Source organism: Rhinopithecus roxellana, chromosome 4 (assembly GCF_007565055.1).
Source record: "Rhinopithecus roxellana isolate Shanxi Qingling chromosome 4, ASM756505v1, whole genome shotgun sequence".
NCBI classification, from domain to species: domain Eukaryota; kingdom Metazoa; phylum Chordata; class Mammalia; order Primates; family Cercopithecidae; genus Rhinopithecus; species Rhinopithecus roxellana.
The window spans coordinates 32,408,313-32,431,923 of record NC_044552.1 but is presented as its reverse complement, the minus strand read 5'-3'; the positions used below and the strand labels follow the sequence as shown (position 1 = coordinate 32,431,923).

The 23,611-nt window shown below is 39.0% G+C and overlaps 1 protein-coding gene and 1 pseudogene across 4 annotated transcripts in view; both read right to left on the bottom strand.

Moving 5' to 3' along the window:
- The window catches only part of DNAH8 (dynein axonemal heavy chain 8), a 332,681-nt gene that overhangs the window by 295,753 nt on the left and 13,317 nt on the right, over nt 1–23,611 (bottom strand). For 2 of the 3 annotated variants that reach the window (XM_010389720.2, XM_010389721.2), the window contains exons 4-8: nt 21,331–21,415; nt 16,782–16,933; nt 14,155–14,344; nt 11,543–11,706; nt 7,623–7,799 (exon numbers count right to left, since the gene is read on the bottom strand). In XM_010389720.2, coding sequence (XP_010388022.2) covers nt 7,623–7,799; nt 11,543–11,706; nt 14,155–14,344; nt 16,782–16,933; nt 21,331–21,415 — 768 coding nt within the window. The remainder of the gene's footprint in view (nt 1–7,622; nt 7,800–11,542; nt 11,707–14,154; nt 14,345–16,781; nt 16,934–21,330; nt 21,416–23,611) is intronic. The other variant, XM_030929346.1, reaches the window with a different exon arrangement.
- Nucleotides 11,917–13,366, bottom strand: LOC104682903 (annotated as a pseudogene). The gene has a single exon (XR_750745.2). The product of XR_750745.2 is annotated as a heterogeneous nuclear ribonucleoprotein A1 pseudogene (transcript).

Below are 23,611 nucleotides of genomic sequence, written 5' to 3'. Positions count from 1 at the left end.
TCTACTCTGGACGCACACAACATCACTCTAAACACACATGCTTCAGGAATGAAAGGAAGCCTTCAGTGTGATCTGGCCAATGCTGAGAAGAGCCAAAACATCACCTTCCCTTTTTCTGGAAACTATATCTCTCATAAAGCAGCCTAGGATCAAGTTGACTCACATCAGTAATACCATTCGATCAATGGATTCAACTAAAACTGTTAAGCCTTTATCCAAAGTTGATCAATTTCTCTCCTTCAAATTCTTTCAGGATTTTTAACCTATTCTTAATAAATGTTATCTTATTATTAACTGACCACTCTTACATACTAGGGATGATAAAATCAAGTGCCTGTTTGAGAATTGGTCAGAGATGAGAGCATGAAATGGAGAGGTCTACCCAGCAAAAACAGAAATAACGTTCTCTGAACAAAACCATTTTAAAAAAATAATGGGAGCCAAACAGTTTGTCAACAAACCCATCCAACAAAGAGGTTGGGATATCAGTATGGCACCCCCACTCTTACCACTGAAGACCTTCTTAGATCTTTATATTGTCATCCAATATATTTCTTTCCCTCCCTCCTCAATGTCATTAATAGATTTGCTACCACATTTGCTTTGTATCCTTTCTAAAGACTACAGATTAGTATTTTTAATACAAAATGTCTGAAGGTCACTATGGCAGATCATTAGAGACCTCTCTCCAAGAGCTTAAATTGTATGTGCCTTTGACCCACAAATTCATAAATTCTCTCCTAGGGATATGCCTTAGAGAAATTCTCACACATGTGCACCAGGAGACATGAATAAGAATGTTCATTGAATCATTGCTTGCAATGACCCCAAACTAGAAACAATCCAAATGTCCATTCTGGGATAATAGATAAATAATAGATAAATAAATTGTGGTGCATTCATGCAACAGAATATGATACAGCAATAAAAACAAAGGTAGCAAATGAATAATAATGCACACATTAACATGATGAATTCTCACAAATAACGTTGAGTAAAAGCTGGTTGCAGAATATATGATATGACTCCATTTACATACATTTCAAAAATATATAAAACTAAGTCTCAAAATTTGATATTCTGGAGAAAAAACTGTATAAACTTATTTCAAAATGTATACCAAAGGATGAAAATACATGAATTGTTAAGACAAATCTGGAAAAGAAGAACAAAGAGTGGATGTACAAAAATTATGATGATTACAAGAAAATGAAGGCCGGGTGCGGTGGCTCACACCTGTAATCCCAGCACTTTGGGAGGCCGAGACGGGCGGATCACGAGGTCAGGAGATCGAGACCATCCTAGCTAACACAGTGAAACCCCGTCTCTACTAAAAATACAAAAAAATTAGCCAGGCGTAGTAGCAGGCGCCTGTAGTCCCAGCTATTCGGGAGGCTGAGGCAGGAGAATGGCAGTGAACCCAGGAGGCGGAGCTTGCAGTGAGTCGAGATCGCGCCACCGCATTCCAGCCTGGGTGGCTGAGCAAGACTCTGTCTCAAAACAAAAAAAAAGAAAAAGAAAAAAAAAGAAAATGACAAACAGTGGCCAAGTGCGGTGGCTCATGCCGGTAATCCCAGCACTTTGGGCAGCCAAGGTGGGCAGATCACGAGGTCAGGAGTTCAAGACCGGCCTGGCCAACATAGCAAAACCTTGTCTCTACTAAACATAAGAAAATTAGCTGGGCGTGGTGGCACGTGCCTGTAGTCCCAGCTACTCGGGAGGCTGAGGCAGGAGGATTGCTTGAACCTGGGAGGTGGAGGTTGCAGTAAGCCGAGATCACGCCACTGCACTCCCGCTTGGGCAACAGAGTAAGATTTCGTCTCAAAAAAATAAAAAAAGAAAAAAGAAAATGACAAATAGTGCTGGGAAAATTAGCCAGCCATTTGGGAAAAAGAATGCTAGCTGAAGAGGTAAGAGCATGACCTTATATCCTGCTTCCCCTCTTACTAACTCTGTGACCTCGAACAAGAAACTTAATCTCTCACTGTTCTTTGTACAAAATGGGGAAGATAATAATAGGACCCATTTGATCCAGATGATGTGAGGATTAAATGAAATGTTATAGGTAAGATACTGAACATAATGCCTGGCACTTAGTAAGCACACAATAAATTTTAGCTGCTATTATTATCATTGCTATTAAATCTTACATGATTCACACAAATAAATTCCAAGTTAACTGAAGAATAAAGTATAAAGAAACAAAACCCTAGAAATAGAAGAAAAGGGTAATTAATTCTATTTTAAATTTAGGTTAACCTTAATTTTCCTTTCTTTTTCTTTTTTGAGATGGAGTCTCACTCCTATCACACAGGCTGGAGTGCAGTGGCATGATCTCGGCTCACTGCAATCTCCACCTCCCGGGTTCAAGCGATTCTCCTTCCTCAGTCTCCTGAGTAGCTGGGATTACAGGCATACGCCACCAGTACCGGCTAATTTTTGTATTTTTAGCAGAGACAGGGTTTTGCCATGTTGGCCAGCCTGGTCTCGAACTTCTGACCTCAGGTGATCCACCCACCTTGGCCTCCCAAAGTGCTGGGATTACAGGCGTGAGCCACCACGCCCAGCCAATTTATTCTTCTTAAGAAGGTCTTTTTAAACAATACATGAAAGACAAAAGCAATAAGAGGCTGAAAAAATTATTTCAACTAAATATAAAAAGTCATGATAAATGATCCCATTTTTTAAAAATTAAAATATAAGCAAGAAGAAAGCACATCTAGCACCCAGATTTTGGTTCCTAATTACTACTCTCCAATAAAATAAACCCAGGCTCCTTGGAGAAGTGCTGATCTCAGGACTAGGGCAGAACAAATACAAAATGAGCCTTAAGCATTTATCTAGTGGTAGAGGTAAAGAAGTGGTCCAAACAGAGTAAGGGAATCAGAAGGAAACACAGGAGCCAACCTGAAAGATTTCCCGATGGCCAAAGAGGAAACACAATTTGAGCAATAAACTAAATAATGATAGTACTCAATTATAACCGAAAGCATGAAATAAATACCCATGAGGCTATACTAATGAAAATAAACGATCAAATACATAACTACAATGAGAGAAGAGACAACTTTTTCTTACATAAAAATTCTGATTAATAAACGTGGAAGGAATGAGGGAACTAGAAAACCACCATTAGCATACCACAGTAATAACTGCCGCGTCAAGATCCACCTATGAAAGCTATTCATGTAGTTTAAGGTTATCTTCCACAAAATAAATACGTGTACAGTACAGAGACCTGACAAATTCCACCCTAACTAAATGATCAATTTTAAATCAACAGTAACAAGGCACATCAATATAATGTACCCCCTGATAAGTCATACTGGGAAGGGCACATCAACTCTGGCATTCTTACCAAAGATGCATAACCTCAATGTATTCACAAGAAACCATCAGAAAAACCCAAATTGAGGGACATTCTTCTAAATAACTGACCATTACTGTTCAAAAGTATCAAGGTCATGAAATGCAAGTACAGACTAAGGAACTGTTCCATTGGAGGAGGCTAAAGAGACATGACAGTCAAATGTAATAGGATCCTGGATTGGATCCCAGAACAGATAAAAATACATAAGTGGAAAACCTGGAGAAATATAAATTGTACGTAGCATCGTTAATAGTATTGTACCAATGTTATCCCTTCATTTTGATCATTGTACAATAGTTTTAAGATGTTAACATTAGGGGAAGCTAGATGAAGAGCAGGCAGGAACTCTCTGTACTATCCTGGTTGACTCTTCTATAAGTCTAAAATGAGTTCAAGTGTTCAAGTTTTAAAAAATACAAGCCTTGGCCAGGCGTGGTGGCTCACGCCTGCAATCCCAGCACTTTGGGAGGCCGAGATGGGCAGATCACGAGGTCAGGAGATCGAGACCATCCTGGTCAACATGGTGAAACCCGTCTCTACTAAAAATACAAAAAAAATTAGCTGGGCGTAGTGGTGGGCTCCTGTAGTCCCAGCTACTCGGGAGGCTGAGGCAGGAGAATGGTGTGAACCTGGGAGGCAGAGCTTGCAGTGAGCCGAGATTGTGCCACTGCACTCCAGCCTGGGCGACTGAGCGAGACTCTGTCTCAAAAAAAAAAAAAAAAAATACAAGCCACAGACTAAGAAAAAGTTTGCACTGTAATTGTCAAGGTCCATATGGGGGTCTGGGATTTTACCCTGCTTAGAAGTTAATGCATTAGCCTTTTACTGTTTTATTGATGATGGGAGAAAACATGAGATTTGGGGTCAGAGACAAGGATTTTATTACATCACAGCAACTGGCATGAGCATTATGTTGCGTTTGTTCCCCCATGACCCTAAATATCCACAAACTGATGCTTGCACCTGCAATAGGTTGTGTTATGGGTGAGGAACACTGAGTTTAGGGGAATTTATCCTTTTTACAGTAAGCGGTAAGTAATTCTGCTCTTTGTCTGGGGGACACGTGCACTGACCCCTCAAGGTTGCTCACTGCAAACAGAACTCTGAGAGATGTTCAGATAAAGAGCAGTATGGACCTTGCGTTCTTTTCATATATAGTGAAAATGTGCAGAGATGCCCAGGAGTCATGGTGAATTACTTCACCCAACAAATATAACAAATGATTAATATCCATATTATATAAAGGACTCCAAGTGACCGGGCACAGTAGCAACGTCTATAATCCCAACACTTTGGGAGTGTGAAGCAGGAGGATTCTTTGAGACTCTGACTTTGAGACCAGCCTGGGCAACACAGTGAGACCCTATCTCTATAAAAAGAAATTTATTTTAAATTAGTTAGGGACAGTGGCACATGTCTGTAGTCCTAGCTACTCAGGAGGCTGAGGCGGGAGGGTCACTTGAGCCCAGGAGGTCAAGCGTGCAGTGAATCATGATAGCGCCACTGCACTCCAAACTGAGTGACGAAGAGAAGCCTGTCTCAAAAACATTAAAAAATAAAGAACTCCTATAAATCAGTACAAAACAATGTCTGAATTTTTCTAAATAAGGGAAAGATACAAAAAGAAAATTCACAAAAGAAATATGAATAGCCAGTAAACATGCAAAAACTGAACAACTCCACTACTAACAAGGAAAGAACAAAATAAAACAAGCCATTGTCCATATGTCAGGTTGGCCCCCAACATTTTTTTTTTTAGTTTTTTTAATGAGATAGGGTCTCGCTACGTTGCCCAGCCTGGAGTGCAGTGGCTATGCATAGGCATGATCCCACTATTGATCAGCACAAGGGTTTTGACCTTCTCTGTTTCTGACCTTGATCAGTTCACCCCTCCTTAGGCACCCTCATCACCCCACTCCTGGGACATCACTATATCGATGCCAAACTTAATGTGAACAGACAATCAACATAGTGCACTACAGCTCAGAATTCTTGAGTTCAAGCAATCCTCTTGCCTCAGCCTCCCAAGTAGCTCAGACTACAGGTTTAGGCCACCTGCCTGGCAAAAAAATATATAACTGTACTAATAATTAGTGCTGAAAAGCTGTGGAGTATCCAACCTAAGGAAATATTTGCATATGGACATATAAAAGCTTCCACCTCAGCAATATTTATAAACACATAGAAAAGGAACCATTTTCCTTAGTTAAGCATATAATTAATATGTGACCCAGAAATTCCACCCCTAGGTATAATAACCAAGACAAATGACAATAGATATCAACACAAAAAGTTGTACAGCACATGAATGTTCATAGCAGCATTATGTATAATTGCCAAAAAAAAATGGGAACAACCCAAATGTCCATAAACTGATAAACAAAATGTGGTATATTCATACAACAGAATATGATCCAGCCATAAAAAGGAATGACATACTGATACATGCTACAAACATGGATGAACCTTGAAAACATTATGCCAAGTGAAAGAAACCAGTAACAAAAGGCAAAGAATCTATGATTCCACTTACATAAAATGTCCAGAATAGGCAAATCTAGACAGAGGGCTCGGGGGAAGAGGGAATGTTGGAAATGGGAAGGTGAGAGCTAAAGGACACAGAGTTTCTCTTTGAGGTGATGAAAATGTTCTAATGTACAAATTGTGATATTTGTGCAATTATGAACACACTAAAAATATCTGAATTGTTCACTTTAAATGGATAAAATGAATAGTATGTGAATTATATCTCAGACTTGCAAAAAAAGAAAGGAGAAAATTGGTCCACAAACAGGGAAAGGATCAGATAAAATCTAACAGGCTACATTAACATTTTGGGCAAGTCACAGTGACTCACACCTGTAATCCTAGCACTTTGGGAGGCTGAGGTGGGATAATCGCTTGAGCCCAGGAGTTCAAGACTAGCCTGGACGACACTTTTAAAAAAATTATTTAATTAGTTGGGCACGGTGGCATATGACAGTAGTCCCAGCTACTCAGGAGGCTGAGGTGGGAGGATGGCTTAAGCCTGGAAGGTCGAGGCTGCAGTGAGCCATGATGGTGCCTTTGCACTCCAGCCTGGGTGACAGAGTAAGATTCTATCTAAAAACAAACAAACAAAAAACAACAACAACAACATTTTTTGGAAAACCATACTGCTCAAGCTCCATCTAACAGACATAACTCCAAGATATACTATCAGGGTAGGGAAGGGAAGTTGAAAAGTATTATGCTATGACATTTATTTAATTTAAAAATTAGAAACACAAAACTAAACTATGTCATTTGTGCATAATAAACTCATACATAAATACCACAGAAGATGTTTGAAGAAAAAAACAAAATAGAAAAATGTGGTTGTCTTTCTGTGCTTACTATTCAGGACACAGAGTTGTGAATGGTGGGGCTAAGGGTATGTGATTAAGAGAGACTTGTTTTATTCGTACTGCTTAAATCTTTTACCAAAAAAGTATTAGTTTATTTTTCTGTGCAAAGAGAAATACATATAAAGAAAGAAAGAAAAAGAAGTCAGGTGCGGTGGCTCACGCCTGTAATCTCAGCACTTTGGGAGGCTGAGGTGGGCGGATCACTTGAACTCAGGAGTTTGAGACCACCCAGAGCAATATGGTGAAATCCCATCTCTACAACAAATACGAAAATTAGCCGGGCGTGGTGGCACATGCCTGTTAGTCCCAACTACTCAGGAGGCTGAGGCAAGATAATCGCTTGAGCCTGGGAGGTGGAGGCTGCAGTGAGCTGTGAACACACTACTGCACCCCACTTAAGTGACAGAATGAGACCCTGTTTAAAAAAAAAAAAAAAAAAGAGAGAGAGAGAGAAAAGAAAAGGATCTAGAATCAAGCCAAACTGTAAATGACCTCCAGGAAAAGAGGTAGAATCGTGGGGATGAGATGTATTCTACTTTTGACTTTATATGCAGTTGTTTACCTCAACGAGCCTATATTGATTTTCTTCATTGATTTACAATTTCAAAAACAATTTAAAAATAAAAGATGATCACTTTCCTAGAAATCACCCCATAGCAGTATGGTCAAAATTGGTCTGTGAAATCCTGAGAAATAAATCTTCATTTCCTCTTCTGGAAATAATTGTGATATATGTAAAAGTCTTACTCAAACGCTAACACTTCTAAACACGATTCCAGTATATTACACTAAGAAGTAGTTCAACAGGATAATTTTCTAGCTGCTTGTTCTGAAGTATACCAAACTTTAAATAGAAAGCCTTTTACCTTTAGCAGTTTGGAGTGCGCAACATTTAGCACATTTATGACAGCCTTACAACTTGGCCCTTTAATCTGCTCAATGATATAGTTGAACTTGGCTGACATGCGTTTCCAGTGTTCCAGTTCGGTGAGTGGACCTGAATCATCAGCTTCTTTTCTCATCTGCTCACTCTCAATAAGTACCTGCAATCAAAAAAAATTTATAAAATATAGAAATGTTATATTCTTCTTTGTGAAAATCTGATCGCATCTTTTTGAAGGCAGCTAAAAGTATAAATAATGTTCAACACCAAATAATGTTTAAGAACTCTTAGTAAATGAAGACTAGAGGAGAACTTCTACAACATGATAAATACTATCTACTAAAACTCTCCAGCAAACGTAATATTTAAAGGTGACAGTTTCTCTTACTTATTTTTTTTTTTTTCGGTGGTCGGGGGGGACATAGTTTTTTGGTTTTGGGGCTTTTTTGTTTGTATGTTTGTTCTGAGGCAGGGTCTCGCTCTGTTGCCTACACTAGAGTGCAGTGGCACAATCAGAGAGCACTGCATCCCCAACCTCCTGGGCTGAAGCAATCCTCCCGCCTCATCCTACTGAGTAGCTAGGACTACAGGCAAGTGCTACCACAGACAGCTAATTTGTAGTTTTTTGTAGAGATAGCACGTCACTATGTTGCCCAAGCTGGTCTCAAACTCCTGGGCTCAAGTAATCCTCCTGCCTCAGTTTCCCAAAGTGTTTGGATTACAGGCATGAGTCACCATACCTGGCCAAAGGTGATATTTTAGAAAATATCACTTTAAAACCAAGGACATGACAAGTTTGACACAATCACCACCCACTTCTATTCCACCTGGTAATAGATGTCCCAGAACAAGAGAACTAAAGAAACAGAAGGTATAAGAATTGGAAATAAAAAACCAGAAACAGCATAATCACAGATGATATAGTTTGCTACATTTTTAAACTTCAAGCATATCTAAGGTCGGGAGCAGTGGCTCCCGCCTGTAATTTCAGCACTTTGGAAGGCTGAGGTGGAGGATCGCTTGAGCCCAGGAGTTCAAGACCAGCCTGGGCAACAAGCCAAGACCCCTTCTCCACAGAAATTTTTTAAATTAGTTGGGTGTGGTGGTGCATGTCTGTAGTCCCAGCTACTCAGGATGCTGAAGGGGGAGGATCGCTTAAGCCCAGAAGTTGGAGGCTGCAGTGAGCTATGATTATGCCACTACACTCCAGCCTCGGTGACAGAATGAGACCCTGTCTCCAAAAAAAAAAAAAAAAAAGACTAAAGACAAACTTTTTACAATTAATAAACATGAAGAATTTAGTAAAGTTGCTAGATCTATACATAAAAATTAGTACCACTTCTTTACAAGCTATCTTGCAATCTGAAATTTTAATTTCCAAAAAGGTACAATTTATAACAGCAAAGAAAAAAGTGATAAGTGGAAATTAATCTGATGAAAGATATGCAAGACCTTTTTGGAGAGAATTTTAAAACTTATTTTACACACACAAAAGACCTACCTAAATGGGGAGGTATATCATGTTCATGGATGGAAAATTCAATAATATAAAGATGGCAGTTTTCTCTAAATTAACGTACACATTCAACGAAATTCTAATCAAAATCTCAATAGAGTTTTTCATGATATTTTAATAATTGGTTTCAAAATTAATTTTGAAAAACAATTAGCCTGAAATAGTCAATGTAATTTTGACGAAAAACAGAAAACACTTGGCGTGCCAAATGTTGGTTTAGAAAAACGCTACAGAATTAAAGCAGCACAGCATAGTATAAAAAATAAGTAAATAGATCAGTGGGATAAACAAAGGGGTCTAACAACTTTATATATGACAGAGGTTATATTACAAATTTGTTTAAAAATTTGAATATTAAACAATTTAACAAAGAATCTTAATTCGAGACAATTGGCTAACTACGGGTACATGAAAAACACAAAATTAGATTTCTACCTCACATCACACACACACACACACAATTCCAGATGGATTAAACACCTAAATGTTAAAAATAAAATGGTAACATTTCTAAAAGACAACGTAGGAGACAGGGTAAAACTAGAAAGAAAAACATGGAATTGAGAAGCATAATTGTCAAGATAATAGTTACCACTAGGGGGAAGAAAAGGTGTTTCAAACTGGGAAGAGAAATGCAAGGGCATTTTAAGGTGCTGGTAATGTTCTATGTTTTTCTTTCTTTCTTTCTTTCTTTCTTTTATTTATTTGTTTGTTGTTTGTTTATTTTGAGGCAGGGTCTCACTGTGTCGCCCAGGCTGGTCCTGAACTCCTGGGCTCAAGCAATCCTCTTGCCTTGGGCTCCCAAAGTGCTGGGATTACAAGAGTGAGCCACCATGCCTAGCCTTGTTCTATTTCTTAACTTGTGCAAAGGTTACGCAGGTGTTCATTTTACAGTTTGTTCCTTTCATCATATTCATTTTTAGTCTATGCTATATTCACTATTTAAAATAAATAATTTAAGAGAATGTCTTCGTAACACTGGAGTAAGAAAGGGTTTCATAAGTAAATACATAAGTAAAATACAAAAAGCACAGTTTTTGTAGTCACTGGGGATAGCTAGGTTGAGGCTGGATTAACATTTGTAATTAATATATTTATCTACATTAAAAACTTAAGTTTCCACATGACTAAAGGCACTATACCACATGAAACATAACACAATGGGGACCAACATAGGATTAATATCTGGAAAATATTATTTAACCTCCAAAAATGTAGTAAGATAACATCAAGCCATCCAAACGAATAAAGGGATGATATGGATAAATGATATGAACAGGCAATGATACGGGTAAATGATATAAACAAGCAATTCAACACAGAGGAAACCAAAATAGCCATTAAATATGCTCAACCGCAATAGTATTTAGGGTAATACAAAGTAAACCAAGATATCATTTCACACTCAACATATTGGCAACAACTAAAAATCTGACAATTCCAAGTACCACCAAAGATATTTTTTTTAAATAGGAAGTCTTGGCTGGGTACGGTGGCTGCAAGAGTTATCCAGTGGGCAATTACCCGTTTCAATCATCTAATGACACCTGGAAGCGAATGCTGTGGCCAGCACTCTAGACCCTAGGGGAGTCCTCCAATTTTTGCCACTCCAACTGCACAGTCCTCCTCCTAACATAGTTCTAGAAAGGTAAAACTGGAAATGCTTTTCTGTACCTCCTGCCCGGTCAAGATTTTTTCCCCCTGATCCTCACATAACTGAAGATTTTCTTGTCTAGTTCTGCTGTCCTGTGCTGATGAACTAGAGATCTAGGGGGTGGTTCCTAGAGTCCTCTTTCTGTTTAGGGCAATTATGTAATAGCCGATATTCTTTCACAGTGTTTATAGTGTAAGTTGGAGCCTCTCATAATTTTGATATATGTTGTATTCCTATCACTACTTTTCTTACTGCCAGAAAAAATTTGACCGTAGAGCTGCAGGCTTGCCACTGTGATGCTGATGTCAAACAGCCTAGTCTGAACTTCCTTGACAGCACAGACAACTCCACTGATCGACCAAGAGGTGCTTATTTAGCGTCTAGCACTCTGGCTCTTCGCTGTGCCTTTTCCCTCTCTCTTTTATGGAGAGTATCAACAATTTAAACATTACTGGGGATGAATGATGGCTATTCCTGATTCTTCATTCTTTCATTCTCAACCCATATTGTTATGTTTTCTTCCTTGAAGTGAGAAATCTCTTAAAATTGATTTTAAGTGGTCCACAAAGAAGAATGATTTTGCTCTAGAGCCAAAAATTGGCTGAGTTTCAAGCCAGATTCTGGAAGAAAGTCAAAGGAGACACCTCTTCCCTTTACTTTTAGAGACAAAATGCAATGGCTACGATGCACATAAAAACTACTAGTCCAGATGCAATTGTTTCAGTCAATTCACCTGTTCGATCTGTTTGTACCATACCATCAGCACTTCCTCTAGCTGACGAACAGTTTCTGAATTGCTGGCTGCAGCAGTTACTTCTTCAAAGGTGTGCAGTTTGGAAAAATCAACATTGTCTATTGTCTTTAACTTCACTGTTCCCTCAATACTTATTCTAGCACCTATAAAGGGAAAAAAAAGACATTTAATACTAATTTATATATTAAATATTTTAAATATATTAAATATTTTAAATATATTAATAAAAATACTAAATATTTAATATTAAGAAGTATTTAATGTCAACGTGTTAAATGTCAATGTGTACTTTTATGCTCTAATTACTGAAATTTTTTTTTTTTTTTTAAAAGACATTTATTCAGCATCACGATCAGACTATTACATTTAGCAATCAACAGCATGGGTGCAAAAAAAAAAAATCTACATTAAAACCCTTTGTTGGAATGCTTTACACTTTCCACAGAACAGAAACTAAAATAACCTGTTATACAATTAGTCACAAGTACAGTCCTCGAGTTTTTTGCCCATACACATGAGTATTTGTCTAAAACATGTCTTCTTTGTAGCAGCTAGGCCCTGCCACCACTGTGCTTGGCTGAGTTCACAAATCTGTTGTAACCTGTAGCTTCCCTGTCACTTCTCTGGCTCTCCTCTCCTGCTAAGCTTTGTTTCCTAATTAAAATCTTCTGCCACTGCCATAGCTACTGCTGCTGCTGGAACCGCCATAGCCACCTTGGTTTCATGGTTTTGCAAAGTATTGGCCTCCACCGCCATAGGGGCCAGAGCTTCTGCCTCCAAAATTTCCTCCCTTCATGGGTCCAAAATTTGAAGACTGATTGTTGTAATTGCCAAAATCATTGTAGCTTCCACCACCTCCAAAATTGCTTCCACTACCACCGCCAAAGCCGCCTCCGCCTCCATTGTTATAGCTGTCATAGCTGCCACTCCCGCCATAGCCACTGCCCTGGTTTCCATAACCCTGTCCACCACTTCCATAGCCTCTGCTTCCTCCAGAGTAACCAGGGCCGCCTCCTCCATAACCACCATCATTACCAAATCCATTATAGCCATCCCCACTGCCACCATATCCACCACCACCACGGCTGCCACCAAAGCCACCACGACCACTGAAGTTTCCTCCACGACCGAAGTTGTCATTCCCACCAAAACCACCTCCACGACCACCACCAAAGTTTCCAGAACCACTTCGACCTCTCTTGGCTGGATGAAGCACTCGCCATCTCTTGCTTTGACAGGGCTTTCCTAACTTCACGGTTGTGGCCATTCACAGTATGGTATTTCCGAATGACAATCTTATCCACGGAGTCATGGTCGTCAAAGGTTACAAAGGCAAAGCCCCTTTTCTTGCCACTGCCTCGGTCAGTCATGATTTCAATCACTTCAATTTTCCCATACTGTTCAAAATCATCTCTTAGGTGATGTTCTTCAGTGTCTTCTTTAATGCCACCAACAAATATCTTTTTCACAGTTAAGTGGGCACCTGGTCTTTGAGAATCTTCTCTTGAGACAGCTCTCTTTGGTTCCACAACTCTTCCGTCCACCTTGTGTGGCCTTGCATTCATAGCTGCATCCACCTCCTCCACAGTGGCATATGTGACAAACCCAAAGCCCCTGGAACGCTTGGTGTTTGGATCTCTCATTACCACACAGTCCGTGAGTGTTCCCCATTGCTCAAAATGGCTCCTCAGGCTCTCATCGGTTGTTTCAAAGCTCAACCCTCCAATGAAGAGCTTCCTCAGCTGTTCGGGCTCTTTAGGAGACTCTGACTTAGACATGACAGCAGGGAGATGAGAGACTTTAACGATGCTTCTTCGGCGGCGTCCACGGGCAGAAAAGGATTACTGAAATGTTAAAGATCTAATACTTTACAGAAATATAATTCTAATTAATCATTAGATTATGACTTCATAATTTACTGATAAAAGTGTACATTGGCCGGGCGCGGTGGCTCAAGCCTGTAAAGTGTACATTGGCCGGGCGCGGTGGCTCAAGCACTTTGGGAGGCCGAGACGGGCGGATCACGAGGTCAGGAGATCGAGACCATCCTGGCTAACACGGTGAAACCCCGTCTCTACTAAAAAATACAAAAAACTAGCCGGGCGAGGTGGTGGCGCCTGTAGTCCCAGCTACTCGGGAGGCTGAGGCAGGAGAATGGCGGGAACCCGGGAGGCGGAGCTTGCAGTGAGCTGAGATCCGGCCACTGCACTCCAGCCTGGGTGACAGAGCAAAACTCCGTCTCAAAAAAAAAAAAAAAAAAAAAAAGTGTACATTGTAACAATATGAAAAAACAAAAGTATAGATTTTAAAGAGTTCATAATGAAGTATATATTTTAATATGGTGAAAATTTTCATTAATATTATACAAAGAGATTCCTCCTGCTATAACGTAAAATTAAAAAGAAAATATATCTTACTTGATGAAAGATCCTCAAAAATGAGTTCTAATGATTTCATTTCTTACCTCTAAGTCTCATAATTACTTTGATTAACATCTTTTAAGATAGAAACTTTTTCTCTAATGTTTATGAAATATCTTAGTTAATTTGCTTCTTTTCTGCAATTTGCTAAACATTAACTTTTATACTTACCATCTAAAAATGAAAGATATCTGTTGATGGTTTCAGTGAAAATATGTTTTTCAGATTCTCCCTGCTTGGACTGGTTTAAAGCACCCCAGTTATTTGTTGCAAGAACAGCTGGTAGAAATATGTTTGCCAACATATCCCTAATTCCATTTAAGAGTCCTTTCGATGCATCCAGAACAGTAAATAGTGCTTCCTGAAAGAGTGGAGTTTAAATGTTATTTTACATGCTAATCCCACTGAAGAACTGAAAAATCATAACCTGTTTTATATTGCAATAAACATAGACAACTAACACATTTTATTAGGGAATCTTAAGTGGTTATGAACCTTAGAGTTCTAAAGTCAACAAACTTATATTCTGCCCCCAATTTAATTATTCCCATATTTGCTCATCAAAGTGATGTTTTATTTGTTGCTTTAATTTCTGCATAGGAAAGGAGCAATAGCCTGGAGCCTATTCAGGGTGAGGGACATGGAACCAAACCTGCGTAAAGAAAATCCTCAGTTGAAAGTTGCCCTGTCCATGATTTTTTTTTTTTTTTTTCTGGTGAAAAGCCCTTGCCCAGAAGTTTGGCAGAATAAATTACCAGCCATAAGAAACCAAAAGCCCAGAAATCAAAAGCCCAGCACCCATGCGTGACATTTCAATTAATACATCTTAAGTGATTTAGAAATCCCAAGCCAAAAAATTAAGATTAAAAAACTTGTCTAGGGCCACAAAAAATTGATTGCTAGTTTTTTAACTGTAAGTGTGTGGCAATAAAGTATGCAATTACTACTCATACAGTTTGGTGTCATCTTGATTTGTGTTAAGGTATCAGTAGTTTTTCCCACCATTGCTTCTGCACCATCAGTCAAATGTCAACATTGGTGAAAAGGGCAACTAGCATCTTAGTATTATGATGAAAATGGGTTTGAGTTTAAGAACCACTGTTACACTACATGGCTCATCTGTGATTACATTTAGTTATAATGATGTAAACAAATATTTGGCTAAGTTAAATAGAATATAACTATGTTGGAAGAATAGAGGGATGGAAAAACAGGGTCACAAGGTAGAAAAAGAGCTAAATTATCATCTTCCAGAGAGAAAAGTCCACAGAAAATGTCTTCTTTTTTTTTTCTCACTCTGTAGCCCAAGCTGAAGTGCAGTGGTGTGATCTCAGCTCACTGCAACCTCTGCCTCTGTGGCTCAAGCGATTCTCATCCCTCAGCCTCCCGAGTAGCTGGGACCGCAGGAGTGCACCACCACACCCAGCTATTTTTTATATTTTAGTAGAGATGGGGTTTCACTCTGTTGCCCAGGGTGGTCTCGAACTCCTGAGCTCAGGCGATCTGCCTGCCTCAGTCTCCCAAAGTGCCAGGATTACAGGTGTGAGCCACCGCGACCGGCCACAGATAATGTCTAAATTGACGAAAGGAGCAATCAGAGCATATTATTTAGAGATACACAGATAAATAAAAGAATCTATTAAAAGGGTTTAATAGTTGCTTCTGGAGAATAGGATAGAAGTCAGTTTTTCAGTTATGAAAGACTTACACTATTTCATAAAAGGACTTTTTCTCTCTTTATATGCACATATAACTGAGCTACAACAAAAGATAAATTATAAAAGTGAATGGATGAAATCATGGATAAGTTGAAGAAAGAATTAATGAAATGGAAGACAGATTGAGGAAACATCCATACATAGAGGCATTGTGGTAAAACTACAGGACTTTGAAGACAAAGAGCAAAAGCAAATAGAAAGAAAAAAAGACAGATTACCTGTGAATTACACCAACAGGAGTGCTCTCATCATCCACAAGAAATACCATGAAATATTTACAAGGGGTCAGGGAAAAATAACTGCCAACCTAAAATCTTAAACCAAGCTAAACAAGCTCTCTTCAAGCAATCTTTTATCATAACAGAAAAGGAACAAGATTAGACTTCAGTTCCCTTTCCCATTGTAAAAAGTATTAAGACTCTCTAAGAATAACAAAGAGAACTTGTGGAAAGCCTACTGTATGTCAGGCAATATAATAAGAATTTGTTTTTACTATCATTTAGTGTCACTACAATCCTGTCAGGTGTGTATTATTATTCCCAATTTAAGAATGTAGAGACCTAACTCTTAGAAAGGATGAGCAACCTTCCAGAGGATACACTTAAGTGATTAGTCAGTGGTGAAGCTAAGAGGCAAATTTGGGTCTATCTGGCTAAAATTCTTGCCTTTCCCATTCCATCATCCTGCCTTCCCAGAACTAGGTTAGCAATGTCCAGGCTCTAGGACAACTCTCTCTTCTTCTTTTAAAATGATAAAAGAGCTAAAATATTGAGTGAAGAGGAAGTTAAATAAAGTAACTAGTACTTTGCATCAACAAAATTAAATGTCTTCCTAGTGAATGGGAGGATAAAAATTATTTGCACACCATCAAGAAATGAAATTTTCATGAAATTAAAAGCAGTATCTAAAGTATCAATATAACTAAGCTCTATTACAGTCAATTTCTTTGAATATATGAATACATTTATTTTCTTGGAACTCAATTCAGTCCTATATTTAAAAAGAGAAAGCAAAGTAAAGCATGACTATGAAAATATATTCAATGTTTAACTATGTATTTGGGGAAATTTTTAAACATACCTCTTGAATAGTTTTAACATTTATAGCAACATCATTACGGCAACGAACAAAAAATATGCACAGTCCTTTTAGTTTATCCGGAGCTGCATTGTCTATATACAATTTCATCATTTTTGCCCCTTTAGTTGCTCCAGGAATAGTTCGACCGCATTCTGAAAACAAAAGTCAAGAACTTAGGATATAATCACATAACTAGTCAAATGAGATAAGTTACTGTGGCTTTTACACTATTGTTTCCTCTTTTATTTTATTGTAAGAAATTTTCAATATGGTCATAGAATAATTTTTTGGGGGGGTTCTACTAGAAGATGTCAATAATTGCATCTTTTTTTCTTTTTTTTTTTTTTCGAGACAGAGTCTCGCTCTGTTGCCAAGGCTGGAGTGCAGTGGTGCGATCTCAGCTCACTGCAACCTCCATCTCCCTTCAAGCCATTCTCCTGCCTCAGCGTCCTGAGTAGCTGGGACTACAAGTGTGTGCCACCACATCCAGCTAATTTTTGTATTTTTTTCGTAGAGATGGGGTTTCACTATGTTGGCCAGGCTGGTCTCAAACTCCCGACCTCAAGTGATCCACTCGCCTTGGCCTCCCAAAGTGCTGGGATTACAGGTGTGAGCCACCATGCCTGCCCAATAATTGCATCTTTTTCCTTTTTTTTTTTTTTTTTTTTTTAGATGGAGTCTTGCTCTGTCTCCCAGGCTGGCGTGCAGTGGCACAATCTCAGTTCACTGCAACCTCTGCCTCCCAAGTTCAAGTGATTCTTGTGCCTCAGCCTCCCAAGTAGCTGGGATTACAGGCACACGCCATCATGCCTGGCTAATTTTTTGTAGTTTTAGTAGAGACAGGGCTTTACCATGTTGGCCAGGCTAGTCTCAAATTCCTTACCTCAAGTGATCTGCCCAGCTCAGCCTCCCAAAGTGCTGGGATTACAGGCGTGAACCACCATGCCCAGCCAATAATTGCATCTTAAATTGCAGCCTCCTCTGGGTACCTTTCCCTGAACTCTGTACTTCTGCTCCTTTTGATCTGGCCTCAGGGCCTTACACAAGCTGTTCTCCTATCCCATCCCCAACCTTTTACCTACCAAATGCCTACTCATCTTTCAGATCTCAGCTGAAATGCCACCATCTCAGGAAGCCTTCACTGACTACCCCCAAGAAGGTCCAGTTCCTATACTAAATACACTCATTGTATCCACCTTCTATTAAATCCTTCCTTGAACTAATTTCAATGAAAATTAAACATTTAATTATCAATCTTTTTTAATTAGAAAAACTATTAAAAATATGAGAATTATGTTAGATAGTTGGTCACAATGTTAATTTGCAAAAATCAACAGCATTCAATTTGCAGCAATAGCCAATTTAAAATGTAATAAAAGAAATAGAAAATCGGCCAGGTGCAGTGTCTCACACCTATAATCCCAGCATTTTAGGAGGCCAAGGCAGGAGGATTGCTTGACCCCAGGAGTTTGAGACCAACCTGGGCAACACAGCAAGACCTTGTCAATACAAATAATTTTTTAAAATCAGCCAGATGCGGTGGCATGTGCCTGTAGTCCCAACTACTCGGGAGGCTGAGGCAGGAGAATCACTTGAGCCTGGGAGGTCAAGACTGCAATAAGCCATCATCATGCCACTGCACTCCAGCCTGGGCAACCTAGTGAGACCCCATCTCAAAAAAAAAAAAAAAAAAGGAAAGAAAGAAATAGAAAATCCACATCACAAAGCCACAGAAATGTTTTGTCTGCCCAGCCTTTCTTTTTTGGGGGGTTGGGAGATTCCTCCTGCCCTGTGATTCTGGAGGATACCAGTGCCAGGGCTCCGTAGAGATGGGCATGTAAGAACTAGACTAATTAGACTCTGCAAGAATATAAACCTTGAATAAATACACACAAAGAAAAAAAACGGATTTGAGAGATGGAAGTCTACTGATGAATCCTAGAGAAACTGCCCTGAAATCTGTGGAAATGCTCTATTCTTGTCCTTCCCAAGACCTGATTGTTCCACTAGTTCTAAATTTTGTTATCCACCTTCCGCCTCCCAAAACACTGTTTTCTGCTCATATAAGCCAGATCTATTTCTGTTGCTTGCAGCCTAAGAACACTGATACATGGTATGTAGCAATATAAGAGCCCAAATGCCCATTCATCGAGGCTGCACAGGGATTTACTACCCTCCCCTTTTTCTTTGCTAAGAGAACCTGACTTTGTTCCATTGTGTACATCCCTAGAAAGAAAACTGCTCTCTCAGCCTCCCTGACCCCCAGGATAGCCACGTGACACAGTTCTGGCTGATAAGACATAAGACAAGCTTGAGTTTTCCTGATGAAGAGGAGAGAGATGACCATCAATAGGGAATGATTTTTGAATGAGATAAATCTTTATGTAATTACATAAAAAAAGGTCTAGGCTACCCTGTCAAATGCAAACACCAAGTCAAGGATAAAATGTATTATATAACCACATTTTTAGCTGATAATAAGCATTTATATGTTAACACATGCATATAAGAAAGAAATGTAGGCTGGGTGTGGTGGCTCACACCTATGAAATCTCAGCACTTTGGGAGGCTGAGGCAGGTGGATCACCTGAGGCCAGGAGTTCAAGACCAGCCCGGCCAAGATGGCGAAAACCCGTCTCTACTAAAAATACAAAACACTCGCCGGGCGCAGTGGTGTGTGCCTGTAATCCCAGCTACTCAGGAGGCTGAAGCAGGAAAACCACTTGAACCCGGGAGGCGGAGGCTGCAGTGAGCCAAGATCGCATCATTGCACTCCAGCCTGGGTGACAGAGTGAGACTCTGTTTCAACAACAACAACAACAACAAAGAAATGTAGATGAATATTTACCAAACTGATAAATGTACTTTCATAAGTAGCAAAAATAATGATTAAAAATATGTGTACTCTTTGCTCTGGCAATTTCCCTTCTGAGAATTTCTCCTAAAAATTATTCCTAATCCACATAGATTTGTATTCAGTAATATTCACTGAGGCATTGTTTCAGGGAGCAAAAAGTTGTAAACAACCTAAATTCTACTGAGAGATCAGTTTGGAAAATTATAGTTATATCAGCCTAACGAAATAAAATGCAAGTGTTAACATTTTAATTGGATAAATGTACTTATTGGCATAAAGAAGACAATATTATCAAAATTAAACAACCACTATAGAATAATATCTAGAATTGGACCCCATTTTTGTAAAATATGTATATAAACCAGTTATAGAGAAATATTCACTAAGGAGTTAACATTGTGCTTTCTCCAACTGATTGGGACTGTATTTTGTTTCTAATTACTAGATATTTTATCTATAATTTTCAGCTATTGTTTTAATTTTTAACAAGTTATAAAAATACAGACCACACAATAATCCTCCCACGATAAGAACCATGAGAGACAGAAAATCCACAAAGCCAACCTAGTCGCTAATTGTGAGTTTACATATTTTGTCAAAGAAGCAAGACTTAAACATTAAACAATTGGAGGAAGGTAGAAGAACACAATCAAGTACTATATTTACACAGATACTGTAAATGAGACAGGAATCTGGAGAATAGCGATGGGTTTGGGTTGGAACACCCTGGGAAGGGCTCTGCTGGAGGTGTTCTGAAGGAGGGGGGTAGGGTATGCTGAGTGGAGAGAAGAAAGGCAATCTGGAAAAGCCAGGAGAGCAGAGAAAGGGAAAAGAAATAACTCTAGTATGCAGAAAGCAATGAAGAGGGGCTTAAAGGGAGCAGCAAATTCACATCTGGAAGAGTAGGAGATCAGACTAGACAAGTACTGTGTGTCCAGATGACAGCAGGCCTTGAATAAATGAGATCTGGAGCCAATCCAATAAATAGCAGAACAATAAAAGATATATTTGGCAGGAATAAGCAGTACAGATTTCAGAGGGAGAATCTGATTACAGAGATACTGGTTTTCAATCTGGAACACCAGGGAAGGCCTAGCCTGAGGCAGCAGAGGAACCAAGTGAGAAAGAAGCAATGGGAGGGATGTGTTGAAGGTAAATCCACAGGACTCTGATGATGAGTAGTCTCAGACCAAAAGGGTAACCCACATATCTAGTTATTAAAACAAAGTTTTAACAAGCCGGTAGCATGTTAATTAGTTCAGGCATAATATGCACAGTAGGGAAAACCAGCTATTCCAAGTGACAGCTGCAGCAGGCACAAGATGCTGTGACAGGACCGCAGTGGGGCAGCTGCGGGGCTCTGGAGTGGTTTCACCACCACTTCTAATCATCTGGACAAAATGGCTCCACCTGTTTCGGGGAAAATGCAATTAAATTCTAATGAAAACGTGTATTCCCAGCAGAGGTCAATGATTTCTACAAGGATATTTTCTCCTGAAACATTATAGCAAGGCCTGAAACATATATTTGGGCTGAGAATGTGTTGTTCTTAAGGCACTATATTTCTTATACGTAAACTTCTGGTAACATTTTCTTTATAAATAAAGGATTATCTATGTATAAGAGAAAAAGTATGCTGCACTTCAACGTGTGTGAACTAACTACTGGCACATTGCCCTCATAAATTCTTACCAATACCAGGTACATCTCCCTCTTGGTACAAAAATTTCAGTGTCTTACAACCATCTTTCACAAAAAAATTAGTAAATGCTTCCAGCTGTTAAATAAAAGAGAAAATGATAATCAGTCAAATGACTAAGGGAAAATTCTCAGTATTTTGCAGATGAAGAAGATGAAGCTCAAAGAGTTTATTCAAAGGTACACAAAGGCAAGCTTAGAACCCAAACTAATTTAACTCCAAAATTACTGTGCAATATAATATAGGTTGAAATATATTTCCGAACCTACATTAATGATCTACATATATAGTTTTGGGCAGCCACTTACCTGACCCTGCCCCAAGGAGTCATATGGGGTAAATAGGTGAGTCCAACTTGAGGTAAATATTTTGATATTTAATATTTAATAAGAGAATTATTATTAAGATAAACTATTTTTAACAGCTTACTTGGGGAACAGAAAATTTGCCTACTGACTGTTTTGTTGACCAATTATTTGAGCAATTATGTTTTTAGATATTGTAATTTGACCCATATTGTAGCAAAACTAAAGTAAAAACAAATCATTATACTGAGATTCTTCCATATTTATGAGCATGAAGCTTTTATTCAATTACTTAGGAGTCAGTGTAATATCTTAGTAAACAGAAAACTAAACAGATAACATAAACAAAAGCCCTGAAATATCCTATGAGAAATACAAAGTCATATACCCATTCACCTAATCCCACTGATTCCCATACAGAAGTTGTTTGTTTGTTTGTTTGCTTGCTTGCTTGTTTGTTTGCGTGTTTTGAGACAGAGTTTCGCTCTGTCACCCAGGCTGGAGTACAGTAGCACAGTCTCAGCTCACTGCAACCTCTACCTCCCAGGTTCAAGAGATTCTCCGGCATCAGTCTCCGAGTAGCTGAGATTACAGGCTTCTGCCACCACGCCCAGCTAATTTTTGTATTTTTAGTAAAGATGGGTTTTCGCCATGTTGGCCAGGCTGGTCTTGAACTCCTGACCCCAAGTGATGCTCCTGCCTTGGCTTCCCAAAATGCCCGGATTACAGGTGTGAGCCACCCCACCTAGCCATCAGTATCTCTTAATATACTGACGGCCTACGGGAAGTATCCCAAGTGTAGCAAAGCCACTCCTCCTAGGAGAGTGTTCTCAAATGTTAGTGTGCATCAGAGAATCACACAGAGGGCTTTTTAAAAACACAAAATGATTCGCATTCCTATCAGGTTCTAGGTGATGCTGATGCAGCTGGTCCTGGGACCACATTTGAGAACCATCACCCTGGGAGATAAAACAAAGCCACTGATATGTGCGTAACTCTAGCCCTTAGTTCTCTACTCTTCCACCTCCCGTATATACTTGGGTCTCACATAATTACCACCTAAAAGGGACAAAAGCTGTCCACATAGTTATTCTTGCACAGCTCCATCAGTACTTTCTTGCTGACCCTTTAGCTGTGAAAGCACACAAATTCTCAAAAGCAGTACACATGACTGGGATAAAAAGACATCAAAATATCAAATGCAATGAATCCTTGCATTTTAGATACATTGTACTCATGAGACTAGCAAAGTAAATGTGAGATCATGGACCAAAATCATGACTGTGAATTAAAAATTCACTTATATTACACAGCATTTTACCAACAGTTCATCTGAGTATCACCTAGTTAAAATGGCATTAGTATACCCTTCTTACAGAAGAGAAAATTAAGGTAAAAAGAATTTAAGGTAAAAAGAATCATCTGAGTATCACCTAGTTAAAATGGCATTATTATACCCTCCTTACAGAAGAGAAAATTAAGGTAAAAAGAATTTAAGGTAAAAAGAATCATCTGAGTATCACCTAGTTAAAATGGCATTATTATACCCTTCTTAGAGAAGAGAAAATTAAGGTAAAAAGAATTTAAGGTAAAAAGAATCATCTGAGTATCACCTAGTTAAAATGGCATTATTATACCCTCCTTAGAGAAGAGAAAATTAAGGTAAAAAGAATTTAAGGTAAAAAGAATCATCTGAGTATCACCTAGTTAAAATGGCATTATTATACCCTTCTTAGAGAAGAGAAAATTAAGGTAAAAAGAATTTAAGTAGGCCAGGTTCAGTGTCTCACCCCTGTAATCCCAGCACTTTGAGAGGCCCAGGTGGCCAGATTGCTTGAGCCCAAGAGTTCAAGGCCAGCCTGAGAAACATGGCGAAATTTCCTCTCTATATAAATACCAAAAAAATTAGCTGGGTATGGTGGTATGTGCCAATGGTCCCAGCTACTTGGGAGGCTAAAGTTGGAGGATG